The following is a 26,417-nucleotide window of genomic DNA, read 5'->3' on the forward strand; positions in this document are numbered from 1 at the left end:
TTTTATTTATACTTCTGGACCCACCCAGTTTACAGGCAAAGCCTCTAGGGATGTAGGTATATTGATTCTTGATATGAGAAAACTTTCAACCAGTGTATGTCAGACATCTTTTGGAAAAAATATTCATATTTATATTCGTATTATTTCATATGTAGATAGAAAAAAAAAGGTTATAAAGATTTTCGCGAATCTGTGATATACCTTCATTAGGCTAATTGAAATTCAGGATGTCCCAAATTCGATGCTCACTGAGAACATCTCCAGAACTATAAGACTTAGAGAGAAAAATCTTCGAGCGAAGTTTTTGAAACAGTAATTTTTTCGAAACGCCCTGTAACTCCAGAACGAATCAATGTAACTATGATCTGCTTTCTGGGTGCTGCGCGAGCTCACAATCGATCAAAAGCAACAACGTGTTAAAATGATCCTGAACAGTGTTTGAAGCCGTTTTAGTGCAATAAACCTGAATTTTTGCGTCGATATATGACAATGGATGAAACATGGCTCCATCATTTCACTCCGGAGTCCAATCGACTGTCAGCTGAGTGGACTGCACACGATGAATCGAATCCAAAGCGGAGAATAACACAACAGTCAGCTGGCCAGGGCCCCCGCAACCGCGCGTTCAACGCGTGCACCGCACGCGGGCGCCACTCTTAAGGGGCGCCAAAATCTCTTATAGACCGCATGAAAATCCGAAAGACCAAAGGTTTTTGAAAAAGATTTTTTTATTTTTTCAACAATTTTAAACGTGCAAAGACATCTTTTACACATCCAAACAAGTTCCCGAACGTCACAATCCCTATAAAATAACCTCGGCCACAGATTGCAATTATACGATTCTTTTCGAGTAAACAAATCATAAATAATCATCCCTTTGTCGGTACGGGATTTCTTTATGGACCACCTTGCACCGGACGGCGGGCACCATTTCTTCGATCATCACTAAAACGCATATGGTACACATAAACAATCATAAATACTGAAGCGATAGCTTTTAGCCAGGGGAATTACTGAAACTTTCGCCACCATCTGTAGGAAAAATACTACATGTTACATGGAATTTCTGAAACTACCACAATCTGCTTGCTATGCTATAACAGCAGAAACCTATCCAAAGAATATTTTGTTTCGAAACGTTTAGGGGTTGAGGTCAAGACGCAAAAAATTAAAATACTCAGATAATTGGAAAGATTTGTATTTTGTGTAATTATGGTTTGTTTTACTGTTTCTTGTTGTGATTAAATTAAATTTTATGAAATGGTAAGTACCTATCCACATACAGTATTAGAATTTCTATTAGTCTATAAAATTCGATATTTTTTTTTCTGTTTAAAATGGTGCACATCCTAAATTAGCCCATACCTATATACTATAATATTATTTTTATTTGGTTCAAATAGGGAAGTATTGTTTGTAATCGTGAAAAAATTGAATCGACTTTGATATTTTGAATTTGTTACCTGGGGCCACCATCATATTATACTTTATTTTTTTTTTATATGCACCCTGGATCTGTATTATTTATTTGATGTTCGTAGCCGTTTGACATTCTAAAAAAATTATATTTCACCTTTGCCAAAAATTAATTATTATAACAGGAACAGGGTATGTGCTTCAGATCGGTCTTAACTTATTATTATTATTAATATTAACTCCGTTTAGGTTTAAAGGCTCGGATTTAAGGTTTAAAATCATAAAAATGAAAACATACTGGTTATTCTCAAAGGGATGGCGCAAAGTAAATCATGGGTGAATGTCCTTACCAATTTTGGATCAAGTTTTTCTTAAATTCTAGGAGCCATACAAGAGAAAACGACCTTCTGATGCAAAATTTCGAGAGCAAAAAAAAGCTAGACTTCAACAAAGGGAGAAGATGGCTGGGAGTATGGAATAATATTTAATAATTATTAATAATAATATTAATATTTTAATATAATATTATGAATAATTTAAAGAAGAATAAAGCTCAGGTTTTGAAAACTCTGCAGTTTCATTACAAAATTAAAATAAAATGCGGTTTTGATCGAATGCTTGAATAAAATAATGAAACATTTAAAAAATGTATTATGCAACAACTGACAGCATAAAGTTCTTAAGGCATTCAATAAAGGTTGCTGATAGTTTCTTTAACCCTTCTACAAATAAATTCCTAACAAAAACTGAAACATTTTTTGCCGATTATCCTGCGACGTTTTTCTCCACTTTCCCCCCTTAAGGGGCGCCAAAATATTTTCGGCACGTGGGCGTTGATGACCCTTGCGGGGGCCCTGCAGCTGGCAAGGTTATGACATCAGTATTGTGGGATGCGCAAGGTATAATATTCATTGATTACCTCCAAAAGGGCCAGACCATCAAAAGCGATTATTATTTAGCGTTATTGGATTGTTTCAAGGATGAAAACGTTGAAAAACAGCCCCAATTGAATAAAAAAAGGTGCTGTTTCATCAAGACAATGCGTCTAGTCACAAATCAACGAAAACAATGGCAAAATTGCATAAATTGGGCTTCGAATTGCTTCTGCATCCACCGTATTCGCCAGATCTTACCCCCAGCGACTTCTTCCTGTTCTCAGACCTCGAAAGAATACTCGCTGGAAAGAAATTTAGCGCCAATGAAGAAGTAATCGCCGAAACTGAGGACAATTTTGAAGCGAAAGGCAAATCGTACTACAAAAATGTTATCGAAATGTCGGAAGATCGCTATAATCGCTGTATCGCCCTCGAAGGCAACTATGTTGAATAATAAAATCGAATTTTGCCGAAAAAATGTTTTTTACTATGGTAGACCGGGACTTTTCAATTGGCCTGTTAATATTTATTGCGTAGAAAGTGTTTCATTCAAGATGTTTTCCTACAAAAATTGTTACACTGAAGAAATGCCATTTTCTAACTTCGACTCCCTGCATCTTGAAAACTAGTAATAGGATTGAGTTGGACCCATAAACTTTCTTGTTCAGGAGGTTATATTCTACATCATACGAAAAATTCAGAAAAATTAACACTTAATTTTTTTTTTTATTAGGCAGCTGTCTGGTCCTTTTGTATTATCAACTATTTTATTATGATTTTGACAGTCTGAAGTGCTTCTTCGATTCATTTCATTCACCACACGAAAAGTTATTTTTTTTTTCGCTCAACACGTTCCCGAGAAAATCTCTTCCTGGTTTTTATGAATCTGGTGAAACCGGGACAATACATCAAGTGTAGCTGTGGATAAAGGCAGTAAGACAGTAGACGATTCGTCTTTTTAAAATATTCGCCCCGCAAAAAACTCTGGAACACAGTGAGTTTGAATAAATTCGGAGCTGAACTGAATCAAATTATTCAAAGTCAATATTTCCTCTAGGTAGGAGAATGTTTGCCATAGAATTCTGTTTAACGAGATTCGCAAAGCCGACTGGTTTTTTCGAGAAATTCATGATGAGTTCATATGGACGTATTTTCTGAACTTTCTGTTGAAAAACGTTTGCATAATTCCACGTACCCGAGGGAATACTTCAAATCTTTGAAATATGGAGGGATATAGAATTGGAAAAAATATTTTTTCTACAACTGCTATAAAAAGTAGCGTATTCTTCATAACTTACTGAATTGTAAAACTATGTATTGCTCATACTGTGACCAATAACTCTTGAGAAGTCGTTTCTATGGAAATGCAAAAAATGAACAGATACTATCACGAAGACCATTTCGAATTGAATTAGGTACATTACTTGAATTATTTAAATTTGTGCAGTTGTAGGAAAAGTATAGTGTGCAACATGTTTAGAAAGTCCTTTTTCTCATTCATGAGAAAAGTTGGACTCTCCCCACTTGTTGCACAGATCATTATTTCCTACAACTGTCATAAAAAGTACCGTATTCTTCATAGCTTTCTGAATTTCAGAACTATGTATTGCTCATAGTGTGAGAAATTTTATTTCTCACGGAACTTTGCCCACACCTCCCTTGATAGGCCAATGAAATTGGGCTTTTGAAAAGTCGATGGGTAAACAAGAAACATAGGTACTGTCAACGAAGGCCATTTTGAAATGAATCGGGAATTAATTAAATTTGTGGAGTAGGAAAAGTATACTGTGCAACATGTGGAGAAAGTTCTTTTTCTCACTCCTGTGTTGCACAAACTTCCACACTTGTGAGAAAAGCGAGACTTTTCCCACTTGTTGCATAACATATACTATTGTTGTTGAGACAACCAACAAGCTGCTCGCTTGTTATTATCCTCTGATCTATCAGATATTCATATTTCGATCTTTAGTAGCAAGGGCATCTGCATCTAAAACAATTTGGCAGTTCTTGGAGACCACAGAACTGCAGAACAGAACAAATTGGTCACATGATTTCTCTCTATGAATTGCACTCAAACCTACCAATTTTTTCGTCAAAATCTGTCCTAACAATAATTTTGTTCAACGGAGATTTGTAGCCTAGATCAAATCGGTTCTCCACTCGACGTAGACATCTTCAGAAGATTCTAGCCCATAGATTACAGTAGCTCGACACTAAATTAATCCCAAAGTTAAATAGAGGGCAATATTTCCATTGATTTTAAATTCAATTGAAAAAAGCTTTCAAACTTCATTATAAACGACGTCTTTCTGAGTGCATGAACGTACCTATTTAGACCTGTACACATCGCTGAGTTAGGCTAATGATAATATTGAAACAACAATGAAAGGGTAGAGGTGGCATATGGCCTACGAGCAAATCAAGCATTCTCTAGGGTCTAGAGGGAGCATATGAGTCCAATTTTTCAAACGGCTGAATATGAATGGAGAAGCAGGATATATGTATGTTCCCTACAATAAATCATCAGCTTCATTGTTCACATGTCAATGGTTTCATTGACGCCGGTAAGGTTAGCTCCCGGCCGGCCAGCTCCACGGGCACCATTCATTCCACCACCATGATATCATACAATTCATGTCGTGGAGCTACGGCCTTAGGGGTAACCAATGAGAATGAAAATTTCAATACTTATGGCTTTTTCAATCCTTCATAACATGGATTAAATTTCATCATTGGCCGCTCATTCGAAAAACATGAAAAACACGAAAAACTATCCTGCCGGCATGATATCATACAATTCAAGTCGTGGAGCTGGGCCTTTAGAGGTACCCAATGTGAATGAAAATTTCAATATTTATGGCTTTTTCAATCCTTCATAACATGGACTAGATTTCATCTTTGGCCGCTTATTAGAAAAACATGAAAAACACGAAAAACTATCCGGCCGGCATGATATCATACAATTCATGTCGTGGAGATGGGGCCTTAGGGGTAACCAATGTGAATGAAAATTTCAATACTTATGGCTTTTTCAATCCTTCATAACATGGACTAAATTTCATCTTTGGCCGCTCATTCGAAAAACATGAAAAACACGAAAAACTATCCGGCGGCGCGATATCATACTATTCAGGTCGTGGAGCTGGGGCCTTAGGGGTACCCAATGTGAACGAAAATTTCAATATTTATGGCTTTTACAATCCTTCATACCATGGATTAAATTTCATCCTTGGCCGCTTATTCGAAGAACATAAAAAACACGAAAGACTATCCGGCAGGCACGATATCAGACTATTCAGGTAGTAGAGCTGGGGCCATAGGGTTAACCAATGCGAACGAAAATTTCAATATTTATGGCTTTTTCAATCCTCCATACCATGGACTAAATTTCATCTTTGGCCGCTCATTCGGAAAATATAAAAATTATGAAAATCTCTTCGGCCGGCATGAAATTGTTCAATTCCATCCTGAGATTGATCCCTATATGTAGCTTATGTAAACGAAAAATTACTACTCGCTAGATCTTTCATTTCTCTATAAGATGAACCTCAATTTATTACATTCACGCATCTAGAAATTCAATTCAACTATGGAAAATGACGAAAGTGTGTTTGACCGTGGTGGAATGAATGGTGCCCGTGGAGCTGGCCGGCCGGGAGCTAACCTTACCGGCGTGTTTCATTGTGCTAAATCGAAGAGTATTTCGAAACTATCGATTTGCAGATGATCAGTTCTTACTGACTACAATTTTGCTGGTTGATGAAGCCCAATTACTAGATAGCAGTAAGGTACACAGCAAATATGCGAGTGAAAACCACACAGAAAATTTCACACAGAACTTCACAGAATAGAATTTCTGGAATCATATGAATAGGGGTTCAATTGGAGCATGAATGAACAAGAAGTGCCTTCCTTGTTTGCTCGATATTTTTCCTCTGAAAATTCAAAGAAGAGAGAAGAGAAAGAATGCATTGTAATGAATAATTGTACCCTAGTTCATAGCTTCCAAAATTTCCGAAAGAAGTTTTTTAATTATTTTTTTTTTAATTACAAATTCAAAAAAATCTCTCACCATTCCAAAAGTTAATTAGTGAAAATACTGTATAAAAAACGTAGATAATCGCCTATGAAACATATACTATTCTCAAAGAATAAACACACATGGGTTCAGTGTCGACAGATACAAATCTGAACAATCAAAAAATCCATAACTGATGTGATTTATGATTGAAGGAAATAGGGACGCGGAGAATATCAGCGATATAATGGAGATATCATACAGGAAATTGAGTCTACTCACGGCTAGAATTAAATATATTGTACCTGAATGACAGCCCGGTAACATTCGATTACGTCAAATGGAAGTCTTCTATGAACGCGAGGTGGAGATGATTCACATCAATTTAGATTGGTTATAATGGCAACACTGTGTATTATTTTTTGACATTTCTTATGTCATTTGTAATCAGTGGTTATGTCATTCGACCATGAAAATTCGACATATGAATTGTTACATTGTTTCATCAAAATCTGTGCTCATTTGTGAATAATGGACGAAATTATTCAGTTAGGTTAGACAATTTGAGAAAAGAGGTTTTGGTTTACAAACCTTACAATCTTCAACTTGTTCGAGAACTCAAGCCATTAGACCACCATAAACTTCGTTTATTCTTTGATTTTGCTCTAGAACGACTTAAAAATGATGAAAAATTTCATATAGTGTCATGTTAATTTTATACCATAGTCTTATGTATACAATAATTTCATCGAAAATCAGTTGAAGATATAAAGTAGATGGAGTTGACGTTTTTAATATTGAGCAACCCATTCAACTGAGCTCATTTCAAATGAACTATGCTTCCATTAACAGTAAATTCAATTTCAATTTCCTGTAAGATTTTTTTTTCCGAATGAACTATATCATTACCTACTCACCTGCAACAATCAAATCCCCACTAGCATGTTTCACGATGTTGGTGAGCACAGGTTGAAAAGTATTGTAGGATAGGGTCTTGAGTTCGTTATTCCTCAAATTCAGATACCTCATTCTGGTATTGTCAGCGAAGAGGCCATGGGGAAGAACAGTCAACATGTTATTGCTGAGAATCAGTTCCTCTAGGCTGTTGAGTCCGGAGAAGGCGCGTTCTGATAGGAATCTCAGCTCGTTCTGATCCAGATCGAGGACCTAGAAAAATTGAGGCAGGGTGAGAATCATTTTGGTTTTGATGAAGCAAAAAAAAATTATATCATCGCAAATTCTAGTCATTTGCTGAAGGTTTTGTTTTTCTGTTTTAATATGAAGAAATCTGTATTGAGGCTCATCGAATGCTTTCAAATACCTATTGTGGTGCCGCTATTAGTGAAATAACGTGCCGAGAATGGTTTCAACGCTTCAAGAACTGTGATTTTGACGTCGAAGATCAGCACGGCGGTGGAAGAGAGAAGGTTTTAGGAGATGCAGAATTGGAGGCAATACTTGATCAAGACTCGTGTCGAACCCAACGAGAATTGGCAGGATCATTGGGAGTGACACAACAGGCCATTTCAAAATGGGTGAAAATCATGGGAATGATTTAGAAACGAGGATATTGGGTACCGTACGAGTTGAAGCTGAGAGATTTTAACGGCGTTTGTTTGCTTGTGAACAGCTGCTTGCAAGGCAAAGACAGAAGGGATTTCTGCATCGCATTGTGACCGGAGACGAAGAATGAGTTCATTACAATAATTCCAAGCGCAGACCATCATGGGGATATCCCGGCCATGCTCTCACATCGACGGCCAAACCGAATATTCACGGTTCCAAGGTCATGCTCAGTAATTGGTTTGACCAGCTCGGCGTAGTGTATTATGAGTTGTTAAAACCAACTGAAACCATTAAAGGCGATCGTTATCGAACGCAATTAATGAGTTTGAGCCCAGCATTGAAAGAAAAATGGCCGCAATACAACGAGAGACATGATAAAGTGATTTTATACCATGACAATGCTCGACCCCATGTTGGGAAAGTGTCAAGATATACTTGGAAACGTTGAAATTGGAAGTCCGACGCCGCCCGCCGTATTCTTCAGACGTTGCTCCCTCAGACTATCATTTGTTTCGATCAATGGCACAAGGCCTGATTCACCAGCACTTCCGGTCTTATGAAGAAGTAAAAAATCAGATCGATTCGTGGATCGCTTCAAAATATGGCCAGTTTTTTCAACGCGGAATTCGTACACTGCCGAAAGATGGGAGAAATTTACCAACGCTTAAGTTACTCATTCTAACATACGCAACGAACATCGTATAATAATGAAAAAATTAAGACAAAAGCTAACATTAAGATTGAAATAAAAGAAGAAAACATTGGAAATCTCGGTTTCTTGATATCGAAATTAAAAACTTGAAGTACAAAAAATTTCTCATTATTATTATTCAATATAAATCGTAGAACAGATTCGAATTTAAGGACTGATTCGTGATCAGCGAGTCGGACCGTATCGTTTAAGACCATTCCCGTCTCAAAATTCGAAAATTACAAACACGATATATCGGCGAACGATCGCTCAAAAACCGTTCCAAAATCCCAAACAGACGATCCCACCAATCCCGCGAGCCCAATAAAATAGAATACGAAAACAGAATCTCCCTTTTACTATGTGCAAATTTATCCAAGCTTTCGATTCTCGCCGAATCTGCGCCGTAATAAATTTTCTCTTCGTTCCTCCCATCCCACCCGTCGACCTCTCTGCCAACAAACAGGGCTCAATCTCCGGCAAATTTGATTGAAAAATAATCTGTTCTTCGCGATGAATCCAAAACAATCCATTTCAATCGGTGGACGAGATAAGGCCTACACAAATATTTTAACTGCCCGATTGAACGATAATAACGCCAATTCTCGTCCTGTTCCTCATCGCGGATGACGCCTAGAACGTTTTCAGACCGTTGATTATACACCCTTAATAGCCGATGTGCATGTCGATTCTTTCGGATTTTATTCGCGCCGGGTAATTGGTTACCCGAATCGAAAGGATTCGCCCCGGCATATTTCATGTTTTACTGTTATTTTCCGCCCATATACTGATTAATCGAGATCGATCTGCCGATACTTTTGTTGGGGAACGCCGGGCCTACGTTTTGTTACGATTGAAAACGTTTTGATTGAATTTGTTGTTCTACAATATTCTCGTGCGGTGAAAAGGAAGGTGAATACTTCGAACGATTCATTCGGGTTTATCGATTTACGTTCGTTCTTCTTTGTGCGGTAAAACGGAAATTTCGATTTATCTTCTGGAGAACTTGAAAAGACGATTGTTGGAAATAACATAACGTCAAAATATCTGCATACTATATTAAAATATGCAAACACTTCAAGAAATGCTCTGACATATAGCAAAGTGTGTTTTTTTAGAGCTATAGAACTTTAAATTACAATAAAACAACGATGGATTATTAGATTGACATGAATTTTATTTATACGCAAGATAATCTTATGGCATTACATTTTAAATATGATTTCTGGCATATGTCCGCCACGGCTGGCTCGGATGTAGTCCAATCTGGACGTTCAATTTTCGATGACTTTTTTCAACATTTGTGGCCGTATATCGGCAATAACACGGCGAATGTTGTCTTCCAAATGGTCAAGGGTTTGTAGCTTATCCGCATAGACCAATGACTTTACAAAAAGTGGTCTAGCGGTGTTAAATCATAAGATCTTGAAGGCCAATTCACAGGTCCAAAACGTGAAATTAGGCGGCCACCAAACGTGTCCTTCAATAAAACGATTGTGGCACGAGCTGTGTGACATGTTGCGCCGTCTTGTTGGAACCAAAGCTCCTGGACATCATGGTTGTTCAATTCAGGAATGAAAAAGTTAGTAATCATGGCTCTATACCGATCACCATTCACTGTAACGTTCTGGCCATCATCGTTTTTGAAGAAGTACGGACCAATGATTCCACCAGCCCATAAAGCGCACCAAACAGTCAGTTTTTCTGGATGTAACGGTGTTTCGACATAAACTTGAGAATTAGCTTCACTCCAAATGCGGCAGTTTTGTTTGTTGACGTAGCCATTCAACCAGAAGTGCGCTTCATCGCTAAACAAAATTAAATGGACGTAGTGCGCGATACGTTTTCCGCACAGAACCATTATTTTCGAAATAAAATTGCACTATTTGCAAGCGTTGTTCAGGCTTGAGTCTGTTTCATGATGAATTGCCAAACCAAACTGAGAATAAATTACTTGACAGCTGTTAAATCGGTCGCCATCTTGAACAGTAATGCCAACTTAAAGTTATATACCTCGAAAAAAACACCCGTTATATTAAAATATGCAAAAACTTCAAGAAATGCTCTGGCGATCCTTAGGATGCGAAATCATTTTCTTTAGAACTCAAGGTGTCAATACCTATTTTGAAAGTAATTGGAGGAATGGACTTGACTGCAAACTATTCATCTGTTTTAAAATGCGCCACAGAATTATGCCAAACGTCATTCTCAAAATCATCTGTAGAATCCTTCTTCATTGTTTGATGGAATTTTCTTAAACGGTTCTTGATAATTCCCAAACCAGTTGTATTGATATATACTAACTGACAAAGAAACTGCAACACCCAGAAGGAGCTGTTTAAATTTGAATTTTTCTTCGGAGAAGAGATAGTATAACAAGGAGTAAATTATTAAAATTTGGAGAAAAAATCGAAGGGTTTACAATTTCTTTTAATAAATTTTTTAATAATGTGTTTGTCCGCCGCGATTATCTATACACTCCCCAACACGTCTCGGCATTGATGCAATAAGATACTATCTCAAGCTGTACTTCATGTCTCAGAACAGCCAAAGTCCGTGGAGGCTGGGGTAAATTTACAAGCCTTCTACCCATGATGTCCCAAACCTGCTCTATGGGCGAAAGATCGGGGTATCTGGGCGGCCATTGCAAAAGATTCACATGGATCGCTTCGAGAAAGTTTGTACTAACTCTGGCAACATGAGGTCGGGTATTATCTTTATGAAATAGTGGATTCTCGAGCCGGTTAAGGTAAGGGATTACATATGGCTCCACTATTTCTTGAAGGTAACGCAGCGCTGTCATGTTACCTCGAAGAAAGACTTAAGGTGAACTACTTGCATGTGCATTAGCACCCCATACCATAACGCCTACTGTCCGGTGTACATAAAGCTCAACATCAAACTGAGGTTCACGTCTTTCTCCCCGACGTCGTCTAACCCTACTTCGGCCATCATGTGCACCCAAAAAGAATCCAGATTCATCAGACGACCTGATGCCATTCCACAATCCAATATTGCATGATGCACGTCAATGCTTTTAATTTTCTTAAATGACTTTTTCATTTCATCATGAGTCATTTTCTGATGTATGAACAATGTTATTTATTTTGCAAGTGGCTTCCATATGGAATTTTCATTGACTTTTCGGGGAAAAACTGTTTTCCACTGCATTCTTTTTGAATAAATATTATTCAATTCATTCATTTGTGAGCAAATTTGATATTTTGATTTCATTCCTACTAACGAATGTAACAAGCGAGCAAAAACATTGTTTATTTGTTTATCAACCCTCGAGTCAAAAGGACGAGGAGAGAATTATAATATACATATAGGAAAGCGTGTAGCTTAGCTGAATTTAACAAACTGAAATCAGTAATCTGAACTGAATCTGTGGAATTATTTTCATATTTTTCCATGAGCTCACAGATCCAAACTTATCGGAAATACCATTCAGGTTAATGTAAACATGGAATGCAAATATTGTACTAGTCTTTGACTCTACTCCTAAGTAGAATATCTGCTGTTCGAGCCCTCGATATTTATCTTCTAATTGAATGCTCTGAGAATAAGATAGATCTGATTTGATTTTCGAAATCAAGTCTAACACTGTAGTTGACGATGGGATTACTGGAGTTGATTAGATGTTGTTTGTCAGAGTTAATTCATCCAATCACGAATACCATCAATGGCTGATTGAAGCTCAGTCTTATAACGTGAACGACTGCAATAGGCTACATATTTGATAAATCTGTCAATTTCCCTCAAATTATTCAGTGATTATTATCGAGCACATAATAAGTGGATACTTTCAATTGGAGCAAATATTTTTTCAGAAATAGCAACCAGATACGCGAAATTACAGTACTCCTGTGAAACTGAATTTTACACTTAATGATAGGCATAAACAATCAATTGCCTTTATGACAGCTTCTGGCCTATTATTAACAAAAATGAACCTTTTGAAATATTAGGTTCTTCTCTCCATTATAAATAAACATTATTATTATTATTATTCAACTAGAATTTTCCTTTGTCCTGATGATGTGATCAGCTTGGAACTTTGCAAGAAAATTAAAATTGTTATTTCAAACTAACACTCGAAATCTCAACTCCGTATGTTGGGACATTAGAAGGCTTCCGAAGATGCAGAATTGGAGGCATTACTTGATCAAGACTCGTGTCAAACGCAACAAAAATGGGCAGGATCATTGGAAGTGACACAACAAGCCATTTAAAAACGCCTGAAAGTCATGAGAATGATTCAGAAACGAGGAAATTGGATTCCGAACGAGTTGAAGCCGAGAGATGTTGAACGGCGTTTATCTGCTTGTGAACAGCTGTCTGCAAGGCAAAGACAGGAGGGATTTCTGCATCGTATTGTGACTAGAGACGAAAAATGGGTTCATCACGATAATCCAAATGCAAAATATCATGGGGATATCCCGGCCATGCTTCTACGTCGCCGGCCAAACCGAATATTCACGGTTCCAAGGTCATGCTTAGTATTTGTTTGGAACAGCTCGGCGTAGTCTATTATGAGTTGTTAAAACCGACTGAAACAATCACAGACGATCGTTATCGAATGCAATTAATTCCTTTGAGCTGAGCATTGAAAGACAAACGGTCGCAATACAATGAGATACATGATAACGTGATTTTACAGCATGACAAGGCTCAACCCCATGCTGCAAAAGTGGTCAAGACATACTTGGGAACGTTGAAATGGGAAGTCCAACCCCACCCGCCGTATTCTCCAGCCGTTGCTCCCTCGGACTATAACTTGTTTCGATCAATGGCACACGGCCTGACTGACCAGTACTTCTGGTCTTATGAAGAAGTAAAAAATTGGATTGATTCTTGGATTGCTTCAAAAGATGACCAGTTTCTTCAACGCGGGATTCGTACGCTGCCCGAAAGATGGGAGAAAGAATTGGCCAGCGATGGACAATACTTTGAGTCATAAATGTATAACCAGTTTCTCACAATAAAGCTTCGAATTTCGGAAAAACCGGCGGAAGCAAAGTTGTACGCCTATGTATGTCTCGCTCCAAATAAATGCGAATTTTCATTGCATATTCGTAAGTAATTGCACAAGTGCATCAAAATTACCGATAATTTTGCATGACAGCGTGTTGTCATAAAAACTGCATGAGTTCATTTTCATTTTTGGAGAAAGAGCCCGACACCGAAGGTGGAGGGCTCTTTCTCCAAAAATGAAAATGACCGAATGCAGTTTTTCAAAGAAAACACGCTGGAATGCGAAATTATCCGGTAATTTTGATGCACGAGTGTAATTCGGGGGAATATTTCCCGAATAAACTGTTACATTACCTGTCAAACTGATTTAGAATGGAATTGCCATAGATTCGAACTGTGTGAGATGCATAGAAACTAAGCATCTATGAACAGAACAATTATCGCAGTGCAGTTTCGCTTCCTACAATGCAATTATCGCTGTAATTTTCGATAATTGTTCTCCAGATACATAGAATTTTTGACAGGAGGGAAATATTCGGACAAATTCCACCTGTATGTTCAATGGGTCAACTGGGTGAGCTGCTATAAGCAGATGTATTCTCGGTTATTCTCCAAGTAACCGTAGGATTCGACTGGGGTTTACTCCAGAATTCGTAAATATCTAATTTGTATGTATATTGTATACGAGGTTGTTCAAGAAGAGTGAGTGTACGTTTAGTTTTTAGAGTTCGAGCGGAACTGCACCTCGGGGAAGAATAAGGAGAAACATGTTGAGATCGTTAAGCAACCGCGGAATGATCTTCGTTATCTAGATCAGGCTGTTTCACTGCTATTCTTTACGGGGCCGCCCTTGAGATATGGTATCTCATTATTTGATTCAAATCGATCTTACTGAATTACGTACCTGAATTTAGACTCAATGGTGTATAGGGGGTATTCGTCAGACACAATGATGAGAATTGTATCATTCAACCAAGAATCAGATTTTAAGCTTTGCAGATGACAGCACTCTTGTGGCGTCCACGACAAACAAGAAGCCTGTATCAGCGTCAACATCCAGTTCCCAAAGAATAGCTCAAGCTGTGACAATCAACAAAGATCTAGAAGTTATTCTACAATGGGGTTCTGACAATCTGGTTGAATTCAATGCCTCTAAGACCCAGGCTACTCTGCTCACAAGAAAAACATCGACAGTTGCACCCCAACTAATAATGGACAATAAAACAATAAAACCAACCAATGGACTTAAGCTTCTAGGAGTCAATATCAGTCCAAATGCAACCTGGCATGAGCACGTCTGCTCAGTTGCCAAGTCAGCTGCACAGAAGCTTAGCTATCTATTTCGTGCGAGGAAATTGTTCACTCCAAAGCAGCTTTTATTACTTTATAAGGCTCAAGTGCGTCCAGCTATGGAATATTGCTCTCATGCTTGGGGTTCAGCTCCTAAGCACTCGTTACTCCTACTTGATTCCATTCAAAAAAGAGCAGTGCGCCTTATAGACGATCCAACGTTAACTGCCAACCTTCATAGTCTCGATCACCGTAGGAAGGTTGGAGACTTATGCCTTTTTTACAGATACTACCACGGAAGGTGTTCTGCTGCCATTGCCTCCATGATTCCACCAGGGGCTCAATTTGATCGACGAACAAGGCTAGCCGATAATAGTCACCAGTTTGTCGTGCATCTTTCTAGAGCTAGGACATCGGTGTATCAGAAGGCTTTTCTTTACCGAACTGCAAGGCTATGGAATACCCTACCTCAAGATGTATTCCCCCTTGGTTACAACTTGCAGCAGTTTAAGACACGCACAAACCGATTTCTTCTAAATTCATCTCGGGGCGCTTGAAAGGGCGTTATAAGCTCAGTCTTTTCCCGAGAGATGCGTATAAAAAAAAAAAAAAATTGAAACATACAAAAAATATCTACTATAACCAAATACAATTTTCATCTCGATTGAATCAAGAGTCTTGAAATTAACAGGGAAGTGTTAACCGTAGACACGTGTTTCGGGCCTCACCAGTACGGTGAAAAAAGGGTTGATGAGCAACACTTGAAGAAAAACAACAAACCAACATCACCACGTGGGAAGCTATAGCTACCTGCGTGAAAACCTAGTCCTGGTAAAGATATGTGAAAAGGTTATCGAAGGTCAAATTATAAAGCAAGGAAAAAGAATATTGGACATGCCCTCAGGAGAAGTGTTAACCGTAGACACGTTGTTTCTTCAAGTGTTGCTCATCTAGCCTTTTTCACCGTACTGATGAGGGCCGAAAGCCCGAAACACGTGTCTACGGTTCACACTTCTCCTGATGGCATGTCCAATATTCTTTTTCCTTGCTTTATAATTTAACAGGGAATTCTCTACTAAAATTTTCGTCTTTAGCGATCCTAACCGCATTAACGAGAGAACAGCACGTGACATTCTTGTGATCTATCAATATTTGCCCAGAAGAGGACTTGCGGTGTGGCCAGAGCTAAATTTAATAAACATAGATAGAGGAAGCATATGCAATTTTCAGTAAACAAATTTTGTCCCCAACATGAACTATCAAATTTGACAGGAAGCGCGCTAAAATGAAAACCTATCGGTAATACGATATTTCCCTCCATTCACGAGTTTCTCCACAAAGAACGCCCTTCTTATTTCCCATAGTGAATAAATAATTCATATTGAATCGAAATATTTTGAAATGAATACCCAAATATGTATATCACAAACTCAGAAAACAAACTTCAAGCACGCCATACGACGTTAAACCACCGATGACATTAGGAGATCAAAAGTTGCCAAACCTTGGATTTCAGCAGGTAGATACAGAAAATAATCAATATTCTGCTTATTATAAATTCGACAATTAGGAAGAATATCGGATTCCAAATATTCAAATTTACATATTTAATCGGGAATCACTCAAATAAATAAATTTCCTTCAATATAATATACATTCATAACGATATAGTAAAATTGTGGATTTGAAAATATATCACAATCCGACAACGCAATCTAACCATGTTGGGGACATGTAAAAATTGCGTATACTCCCTCTATCTATGTTTAATACTCTATGGAACAACCCGATCGCTCCAAGAAATCGCCACGATATATTAGAGCGTGTGAACGAGGCTTTAGACCTGGTTTAGAAAATATATCTATTATTCGAAATTCATGCGGATTTTATGTAAACAACATTCTTCACCCTCCGAAACGTAATAGTACAACAACAAGTGATAACCTGGCGGAATATAAGGGATCGATATGTAAATAAATACACTCTGAAACTGCCTGAAAACGGAATAATTAATGAAATAGCCGTGTCAGGTGTCACAAAAACGAGACTTACAATGTAATAAAATTATGTAAATAACATATTGTTCCGGTATTTAACAGCGACATTCATTTGCTGTTTCAATGGAGATTTATGGATACCTATGGTCGTGGTGAAATTTATGATCTTACAGCGATAACATCTGTAGTTTTCCCGTGTGATTTAAGGTGAAGTCAAATAATTGAAGTTTATGAATTTCAGAAAGCAAATTAGGTGTGGTAAAAAGAAATCCACCATTTTTCTACAAGATGGAGTTAGAAAGATGAGATTTCGTACTACAAAAACTTTTCTGACAGTTTTGTGATCAGTTGCTCTCGATTTCAAAGATGCCTGACGCACTGGAAGGCCAGTTGTCGAAAATGTCGATGAAATTATGGCCCTTGTCGAATCCGACCATCATGTAAGCACTGTTTCAATTGCCCAAGAGCTAAAGATTGCCCAAATTTCGAATAATTTGCATAAGGCTTATCTCAAGAAGAAGCTCGATGTATGACTGCCACAAAAGTTAACGCAAGAAATCTCATGGACTCAATTTCCATCTGCGAATCGCTGCTAAATCGTAAGCGATTGGTCACTGGTGATGAAAAGTGGATCACTGACGACAACGTCAAGCGAAAACGATCGTGGTCTTAATGTGGTGAGCCGGCGGAAACTGTTCGTTAAATATTGAAATTTTTTATTGTATTCTCTGCTCAAATAACGGGTGTTTTTTTTTCGAGGTATATAACTTGTAATGTATAAGTTGGCATTACTGTTAAAGATGGCGACCAATTTAACAGCTGTCAAGTGATTTATTCTCAGTTTGGTTTGGCAATTCAGCATAAATAGACTCACGCCTGAACAACGCTTGCTAATAGTGCAATTTTATTTCGAAAATAATGGTTCTGTGCGGAATACGTATCGCGCACTACGTCCATTTTATTTTGTTTAGCGATGAAGCGCACTTCTGGTTGAATGGCTACGTCAACAAACAAAACTGCCGCATTTGGAGTGAAGCTAATCCTCAAGTGTATGTCGAAACACCGTTACATCCAGAAAAACTGACTGTTTGGTGCGCCTTATGGGCTGGTGGAATCATTGGTCCGTACTTCTTCAAAAACGATGATGACCAGAACGTTACAGTCGATGTTGATCGGTATAGAGCCATGATTACTAACTTTTTCATTCCTGAATTGAACAACCATGATGTCCAGGAGCTGTGGTGCCAACAAGACGGCGCAACATGTCACACAGCTCGTGCCACAATCGTTTTATTGAAAGACACGTTTGGTGACCGCCTAATTTCACGTTTTGGACCTGTGAATTGGCCTCCAAGATCTTGTGATTTAACACCGCTAGACTACTTTCTGTGGGGCTATGTAAAGTCATTGGTCTATGCGAATAAGCCACAAACCCTTGACCATTTGGAAGACAACATTCGCCGTGTTTTTGCCGATATACGGCCACAAATGTTAGAAAAAGTCATCGAAAATTGGACGTACTGTATAAAGTACTATAAAAAGTTGTAAAATGAATTAAAGTTCTCATTTGAATCATTTTGCTATATGCATTATTCTACTCACCACAACTTCCCACAGCTGCTCGAAAGTTAAATCATCGATGCTTCGGATCTTATTACTGCTCAGCATCAGCATCTTCAAACGACCAAGTTCCATAAACATCATCCTATTCAAAGCCCTCAACCGATTGTTGTCCAAAAAAAGTTCTTCCAACTGCGTCAAATAAGCGAAAGTACCGTCTTGTATCACCGAAATGTTGTTTCTGCTCAGAACAAGTCTAGTCAATGAAGGCAGCTTCATGAAAATCTCCTTGTATAACTCTTCAATATTATTATCTTCCAACTGGAGAACTGTCAAATTTGGCATGTTGTAGAAGCAGTGAGATGACAGTCTCTTTATGTGGTTACTTGTGAGGTCCACTTCTCCAAGGGTTACAGACTCTGAGAAAGCATAAGCTGGAAGCTCTTCTATGACTCCATAGATTATAGAAACGTACTCCAGTTTCGTTAGGTAAGTGAATATTATTTTTGGTAGATCGAAGAACTTCACATCTGGTCGTATCATGATCTTCAAGGATTTAAGCCATGGTTGAGTGGAGAACAAATGCCATATCTATAAAAAATACATCGAAATTCAATGATTCGAATTCATTCATTCATAGAATAATAGTATATTATTCAACTAGCGGTAATGTAGGTCATAACTCACGCAGATGATGTTTGCAGCACGAGCCGCAGGCGATTGCTGTAATTCATCAAGTGAGTTATGACCATTACCGCAAGTTGAATACTATACTTTATCTACGACTATATCAATAAATACTAAGAAAAAAATACAGACTTAGAATAAAGACAGAAGGAACGGGAAATAAACATAATGTGCTCGATCCCGTACAAGAGAGATGGAAACTTAGTGCTACCAATCACAATCGAACTAGCTTCGGCTAGCTCGAATCCAGTACAGAGTACAGACATAGAAATTTATTGAAAAACCTTAATAATTGCCTATAAAAATGCATTAAAATATACCAAAAAATATTCCCTGTAAACGATGATCTTACTGCTACACAAATCTTGAAAATTTTTTCAAACTCCTTTATATTTTTTCGGGCAATTAATTCTGTATGGTAACATTAGCTGTTTGTCTTTTGGAAATGTATACCTTTATAATATTTCATCTTCACTATCTGAATTAATCGTTTTCAGCAAAACATTCACAATAGATATCAACTTAATTTGAAAACGTCAAAAGTGACATTCCCTCCGACATTCCTCCCCTCAATAACAATAATGGAATGGTCCCTTTCGGCCAATCGAATAGAAGCAGAGAAGTATAGAAGCACAGATCCATATTTTCCGATTTATAATAGTGAGTTATAGTAGTGAGTTATTATAAATCACGCTGTTTGTTAATAGATACTATTAATTGTTCAAAAGCAGTTGAATAATGAGTTTATAATTCAATAGGAGTAGATAAAAATAGTTACTAATCAAAGAATCACGAAGCATAGAACACTTAATAAGCTGATTACAATGCGTTACGAAAAAAAAACTTCCAGTTTCCGAAGAAGACAACTCAAAAAAATATGTGGTAACTATTACTTCATTATAATTTTCAGGAACGAGAATAAATTCATCCTTGAAGTTTTTTAAAGAATTTATATCGGAGATAACGAACTGAAAAATAAGTTTTCAATCGCCAATATCCCAGACCTTATCCTCATTCAACCGTATACATGAAAGATTTCACTTACATTGTTGTCCTTTGGGATTTCTGAAAAGATCCAACACTCAGCTCTCGTTCTGTTGAAAGTAGAAGACCATCCTTCAGAACAGGCACAGTGTATCTGTTCGGAGTTTCCTTTGATATCGCATAGGTTGATGTCAGTTTTGTTTGTTTGCTTTTCCGATAAAATCCGCTGGTGTCCTGACTTGAAGATCTTCGATCGCTGATTAGCTGACACTCCCAGAATTAACACCAGCAGCGATAGCGAAAATAACGCCATCTTCTTCATATCGCCGGATCTGCAAGAGAAATCGTATTTCAGTGGAGAGAATTGTTTGTATCATGAATAAAAATATAAGCGCTGGAAAGACTCCTGGATATCTACATCCACCGAGGACTAAAGTGGAATATACAAGCCCTAGGCTTAAATTAAGAAGAAGAAGAATAAAAATATCCTTATGTGTATTGAACTGCATCAGCCGTTATTATTTAATAGTTGAACATGACTGAAACAAGTTCTATACTAATACTAACAATAAAATTTGAGATTAACAATATTAAGTAGGGTAAAAAGGAGTCCATTATTTCTACAATATATGAATTTAGTCATCTGTATCCCGCGTTGTATATGTCTGATCGGGTTTCATTTGATGGCTTTAAAAAGATAAGATTTCGTACTACAAAAACTTTTGTGACAGTTTTGTGATTAGTTGACTCAGTTTAGCTTGAGCACGCGTCAAAAATAGACAGTAGCAAAGTCAGGCGGCTGAAAATGTAAATAGCGTTTATGGTCTTGATACTGTAACAGCCAATCACGCGCAATTTTGATTTCGTCTATTCCTTTCCGGTAATTTCGATACCCTGAAAATTACAAAATTCTAGGTTTTTCCGTTCGGAAGATCAATTTACCTTCTGTGGTCACTTGGATTGATTGAATTAGAATGGAAATCCGATTGTCTCAATTTGGTGTCAGTAAATAAAGTTTCGTCATTAAAATACCATCAGCAAACTGATCAATACTATTTATACAAGAACACGATTTAAGGTGCCATCCAGAGAATTGAAATTCAATATTCAGGCAATTTGTGTACCTCGAAAATAATGCATGAAAGATAAACTTGTCGAAACACAAACTTTATTGATTTTGCTTGTTTGGTTAACTGGAATAGACTACCCAAAGTCCCTTGAACAAAGTATAATACCGCTAATACATCAAAGGAATCTTTGATATTTGGCCGTACGTGTCGTGAACTACCGACAATCAATGTCACGTTGAGTATTTATTTGTTAAATACTTGACTTACCATTAAAACACTACTACTTTACTTGAACTTGAGTTTATTTCGAAGCTAGTTGAGCATGAGCTAGACAATTGACTTGTGTTGAAACTTGATAGGCTTGGAAGTCTTTGTTGACAACCACACAATAAAAAATATAACTGAAAACAATGCTGTAATGAGCTGATTACAGTACTGCAATGAACTCATTATGATACTGAAATAGAGATTAGTTATTTATAATACAAGTGCAGAAGGCATTGATATTCTTTCACGAGTTCAAAATTCAAAAACGAGCCACGAAGTGGCGAGTTTTGGAATGAACGAGTGGTAGAATGAGCCTTCTGTACGAGTATTATACATTATTTTCTCTAATTCATTGCATTTTCATTGAAATTAATGAAATATTTCCATAAATATATTTTAATGATTTTTGCATTGAAAAATGTTGGTTGGCAGAATTGATTTCTTTAAGGCAAATTGATGAATTGACAGATAAAGCCGTGGCGGAAAGTTCGGAGTACCAACATAGAATAATAAAATATAACCATGAAAACTGTGCGTTTCTGATATATTCTCGCACGATTTTGTTCTAAAAGATGTGGAAGAATGAACGGAATAACCACAGAATTAGAGAAAGATATTTACTCGAGCCATTTTGAAATAAACTTTGAATTCGACTTGTCTGACTACGTCGATGTGGAAAATCGAATGCTTTCCAGTTAATATTCACATAGAATGCTCAAAAATTTGGCATTCAACGCGTCGAATACACGGAAGGAAAGACGGTAACACGCCCATATTCGAATTGAGCTATCCAGTCTCACCTTGTTTGATTTATTCCAACACATTTTCCGAGCATGTGAGGCACTTTTCATTTTCGAACCCCAGCATGTGAGCCATAAGCGCGGCATAATAGTAGGCTTATGCAAATAGAGAGAATGTTTGAGGTTATGAATTGAACCGACTTTTCAGACAGGGCGAATGTTTGGGAATGAGGCTCCGCTTGCTAGGAACAATCGATTAATATGTCATAAGAAGCCGAATATACTACCTAGTTTGGACTAAGGACTGTAATTAGGTGCTTTTCATTCTCTGGCAGAGAATTTCCTTCATGAATGATTTAGTTATTAGTATTGCAATTCTCTGTGTCTACAAAGAACGTTTCATTCAAAATGGTTTGAAAACTGGCATATCATGAAAATCCTATTGAATGAAATCAAACCAAGCTTGAATTTCACAAAGGATGACGCGCATTTTATTAGGAGAAGTTGACTCCTGTGAAATTGGCTGAATTTTTGATATGATATAGTCGAAGTCATTCCAAACAAAATCAATAGGCAAAAGTTTTTCTATGGGCTAGTTTTGACGCTAATAGCCCTTGAAAACTCTAATTTGTTCCCCATTTACAAAACGTTATCCTGGATAATCATTACTATTCTGAAAAATCAAGATGTGAACAGTCATAAATATGGGATACTACTACTACTACTAGATTTTTTTTTATATTGTTACATTTAGTGTAACAGTGTGTCCAAATCACTTTTATTTTTCCAATTCAATTATTCGAAAATGGTTAAAAATCGCCTAAGATATCTAAAGGGTGTTTTTTTAGAGCTATAGAACTTTAAATTGCAATAAAACAACGATGGATTATTCGATTGACATGAATTTTATTCATCCGCAAGATAATCTTGTGGCATTACATTTTAAATATGATTTCTGGCATATGACCGCCACGGCTGGCTCGGATGTAGTCCAATCTAGACGTCCAATTTTCGATGACTTTTTCCAACATTTGTGGCCGTCTATCGGCAATAACACAGCGAATATTGTCTTCCAAATGGACAAGGATTTGTGGCTTATCCGCATAGACCAATGACTTTACATAGCCCCATAGAAAGTAGTCTAGCGGTGTTAAATCACAAGATCTTGGAGACCAATTCACAGGTCTAAAACGTGAAATAAGGCGGTCACCAAACGTGTCTTTCAATAAATCGATTGTGGCACGAGCTGTGTGACATGTTGCGCCGTCTTGTTGGAACCACAGCTCCTGGACATCATGGTTGTTCAATTCAGGAATGAAAAAGTTAGTAATCATGGCTCTGTACCGATCACCATTGACTGTAACTTTCTGGCCATCATCGTTTTTGAAGAAGTACGGACCAATGATTCCACCACCCATAAAGCGCACCAAACAGTCAGTTTTTCTGGATGTAACGGTGTTTCGACATACACTTGAGGATTAGCTTCACTCCAAATGCGGCAGTTTTGTTTGTTGACGTAGCCATTCAACCAGAAGTGCGCTTCATCGCTAAACAAAATAAAATGGACGTAGTGCGCGATTCGTATTCCGCACAGAACTATTATTTTCGAAATGAAATTGCACTATTTGCAAGCGTTGTTCAGGACTGAGTCTATTATTGATGAATTGCCAAACCAAACTGAGAATAAATCACTTGACAGCTGTTAAATCGGTCGCCATCTTGAACAGTAATGCCAACTCAAAGTTATATACCTCGAAAAAAACACCCGTTACAATCAAAAATGTTTATGAAACCTATACTACAAAATGTAATCCATAACTTCGAAACGGATTAAATTCTTGGGAAATCAGTAACGATAAATCTGCTGCTAAAAAAAAATTATTTTCGAGTATCACACTTTTCAGAAACGCCCTGTATCTCGTGAACAAAACAAAGCTATCTACGAACTGCCTTCTGAAATCTCATTATATCGAAAGAAGAGAAGAATGTTTGAAACTTGAATAGCCTATTCCTTTTTACCAGAGCTCAATCTGATGAAAAAGTAAATGAAACTAATCTATCGTAGAAATTAATGCCTTACTAATTGACATTGCTACTTTGATATAATTTTTGATTGCTCGTCTGAGATCTGATGATAGGCAGTTCATTGAACTAGAAAATTGCTTTTCCGAACTCTAGCAGTTTCAACTTCCACAGGCTCATGATGCGGTGGCCGATACCCGATACAATCATTTTGTCGGTTAATTATTCAAAATATTTTTCCTATATCCATTCCAGAGGTTGACTGTTGAAAATAAAAAGTAAAAATCCATCCATGCTTTTATCGGAAACTATGAAAGCTAATCGACTGAAATTGGCACGATCCATGAATGTTAATACAAAAAATATGACTTAAATCACGCAGAAAATCTAGGTTCGAATGTACGATGCTCCAACCATTAATTTTGACTTGATTTTAAGAGCTTAAGTTGTTTAGTTAGATACTAATTGTTAATAAATAGGCGATAATCACGATTTATGATCGTCTAACTAGAGAAACCCAAATCATCCATTTCAATAAAGTTTTCTGAAGTAATGCTCAGGGAAATCCACAACTTCGATCTCTTAATGTAATAGTTAATGGTTCTATATTATGAAAATAATAACTTTAATCAATTAAACTAACTATATTTTTTTATTTTTCATAAAATTCTCATAATCATACTAATTATCTAGGAAATTCTCTAATGTGCTTTCATGAAAGTGCATCTTTATTAATTATTTTCATATCAGAGCGTTGCACCAAGGTTCCATCAATACATTCTTTTCAGATACATCAGAAGAGAATAAGAACGCTTCATAACCTGAAATACGTAAATTTTATTAGAAGGAACAATCCATTTTTAAGCGCTCGTTCTTCCAACTGATCATTTCTTCTGGAGTTTCGATCATGATGAAAATGAAACTAAGGCTGTCGAATTAGGAGATATGTGCGCTTAATCTTTACAATTTAGTTCAATATTTAAAGTTGTGCATGTAGTTGTTAAATAGCAGTTTCAATATTTGTGCAATTTAATCTTTTCAAGACATCAGATTCAACTGAATGGAAATATAGATGTGAATTAACAAAAAAGAATAATAAAATACCAAATAGTTCCGTGAATTTTGCATATAAAATAATCAGTTATTGCCGAATAACAGAAGAATTATGTGTTATCACAACCATAAAATTTCATTTCAAATTAACGAGCACTCAAAGCCCCTGTCTAGGACATTTTATAGTTGATATATACATCATTTCATCTATAATAACATCCTATTGAATACATAAAAGTAGTTCCGTGAGAGATGGGATCAATGTTAGTGGGAGTTCCCATTTAAAATTTAAATAGGGAATCGAATATTTTTATAAAAGTCTCGTCTAGCTCCAGGGCCGTCGCTAGGGGGTAAGCAGACAAGGCGCTGGTTTAGGGCGCCAAAATTCAAGGGCGGCATTTCAAACTTGGTCAACGAAAATTTCTTGTGTAGAGAGCTCAGAATAATAAACATAGATAGAGAGAGCATATATGTCACATGTCTCTCGGGAAGGTTTTGAACGAAACAAGACACATTAAATGGAAGAAAAATTCAGGATTTCACCGAATCTCAAGTGAACGAAGAGAAATAAACAATTTTCAAAATACTGGAGTGCTGATTAGTGATTTAATACTTGGTATTTCCACCCCTTGCGTTAATTACAGCTCGGCAACGACGGTTCATACTCAAAATGAGTGATCTTAAAATGTTCTGATCTAATCCTTCCCAGATTTCTCTGAGTTGGATTCCTAAGTCATTAAGAGTAGTTGGATGATTTTCTGAACTTCTCAGCCTTCTATTCTATTCTATTGGCCTTCAACCTCTTCAAGGTACTCCTGAACGATGCGCGCACGATGGGGTCTGGCATTATCGTCCATAAAAATGAAATTTTCACCAATGTATGGGGCAAATGGCATACATGCTCTTCAAGAATGTTCCTTATATACCTATCAGCATTCATAGCTCCATTATCAACGACCACTAGGTCTGTGCGAGCAGTCAAAGATATTCCACCCCATACCATAATCGATCCTCCCCCGAAACCATTAGTATTCAGGATATTGCACTAAGCATATCTTGCATGTCTGTATACAAGGGAATGTCGATCACAATGGTAGAGGCAGAATCTAGACTCATCTGTGAAGAAAACTCTTTCCCAATCAGCCTCTTCCCAATGGATATGCTCTCTTGCAAAATCCAAACGCGCCCTTCGATGGGCTGGGGT

The 26,417-nt window shown here is 37.2% G+C and overlaps 1 protein-coding gene across 1 annotated transcript in view; it reads right to left on the minus strand.

The window, feature by feature from the left end:
- Nucleotides 1-26,417, minus strand: part of LOC123684014 (connectin) — a 250,583-nt gene that overhangs the window by 69,617 nt on the left and 154,549 nt on the right. Inside the window, exons 4-6 of the mRNA XM_045623094.1 lie at nt 20,123-20,393; nt 18,433-18,981; nt 7,227-7,476 (exon numbers count right to left, since the gene is read on the minus strand). Coding sequence (XP_045479050.1) covers nt 7,227-7,476; nt 18,433-18,981; nt 20,123-20,383 — 1,060 coding nt within the window. The 5' untranslated portion in view covers nt 20,384-20,393. The remainder of the gene's footprint in view (nt 1-7,226; nt 7,477-18,432; nt 18,982-20,122; nt 20,394-26,417) is intronic.

Source organism: Harmonia axyridis, chromosome 7, assembly GCF_914767665.1.
Source record: "Harmonia axyridis chromosome 7, icHarAxyr1.1, whole genome shotgun sequence".
Lineage (NCBI taxonomy): Eukaryota > Metazoa > Arthropoda > Insecta > Coleoptera > Coccinellidae > Harmonia > Harmonia axyridis.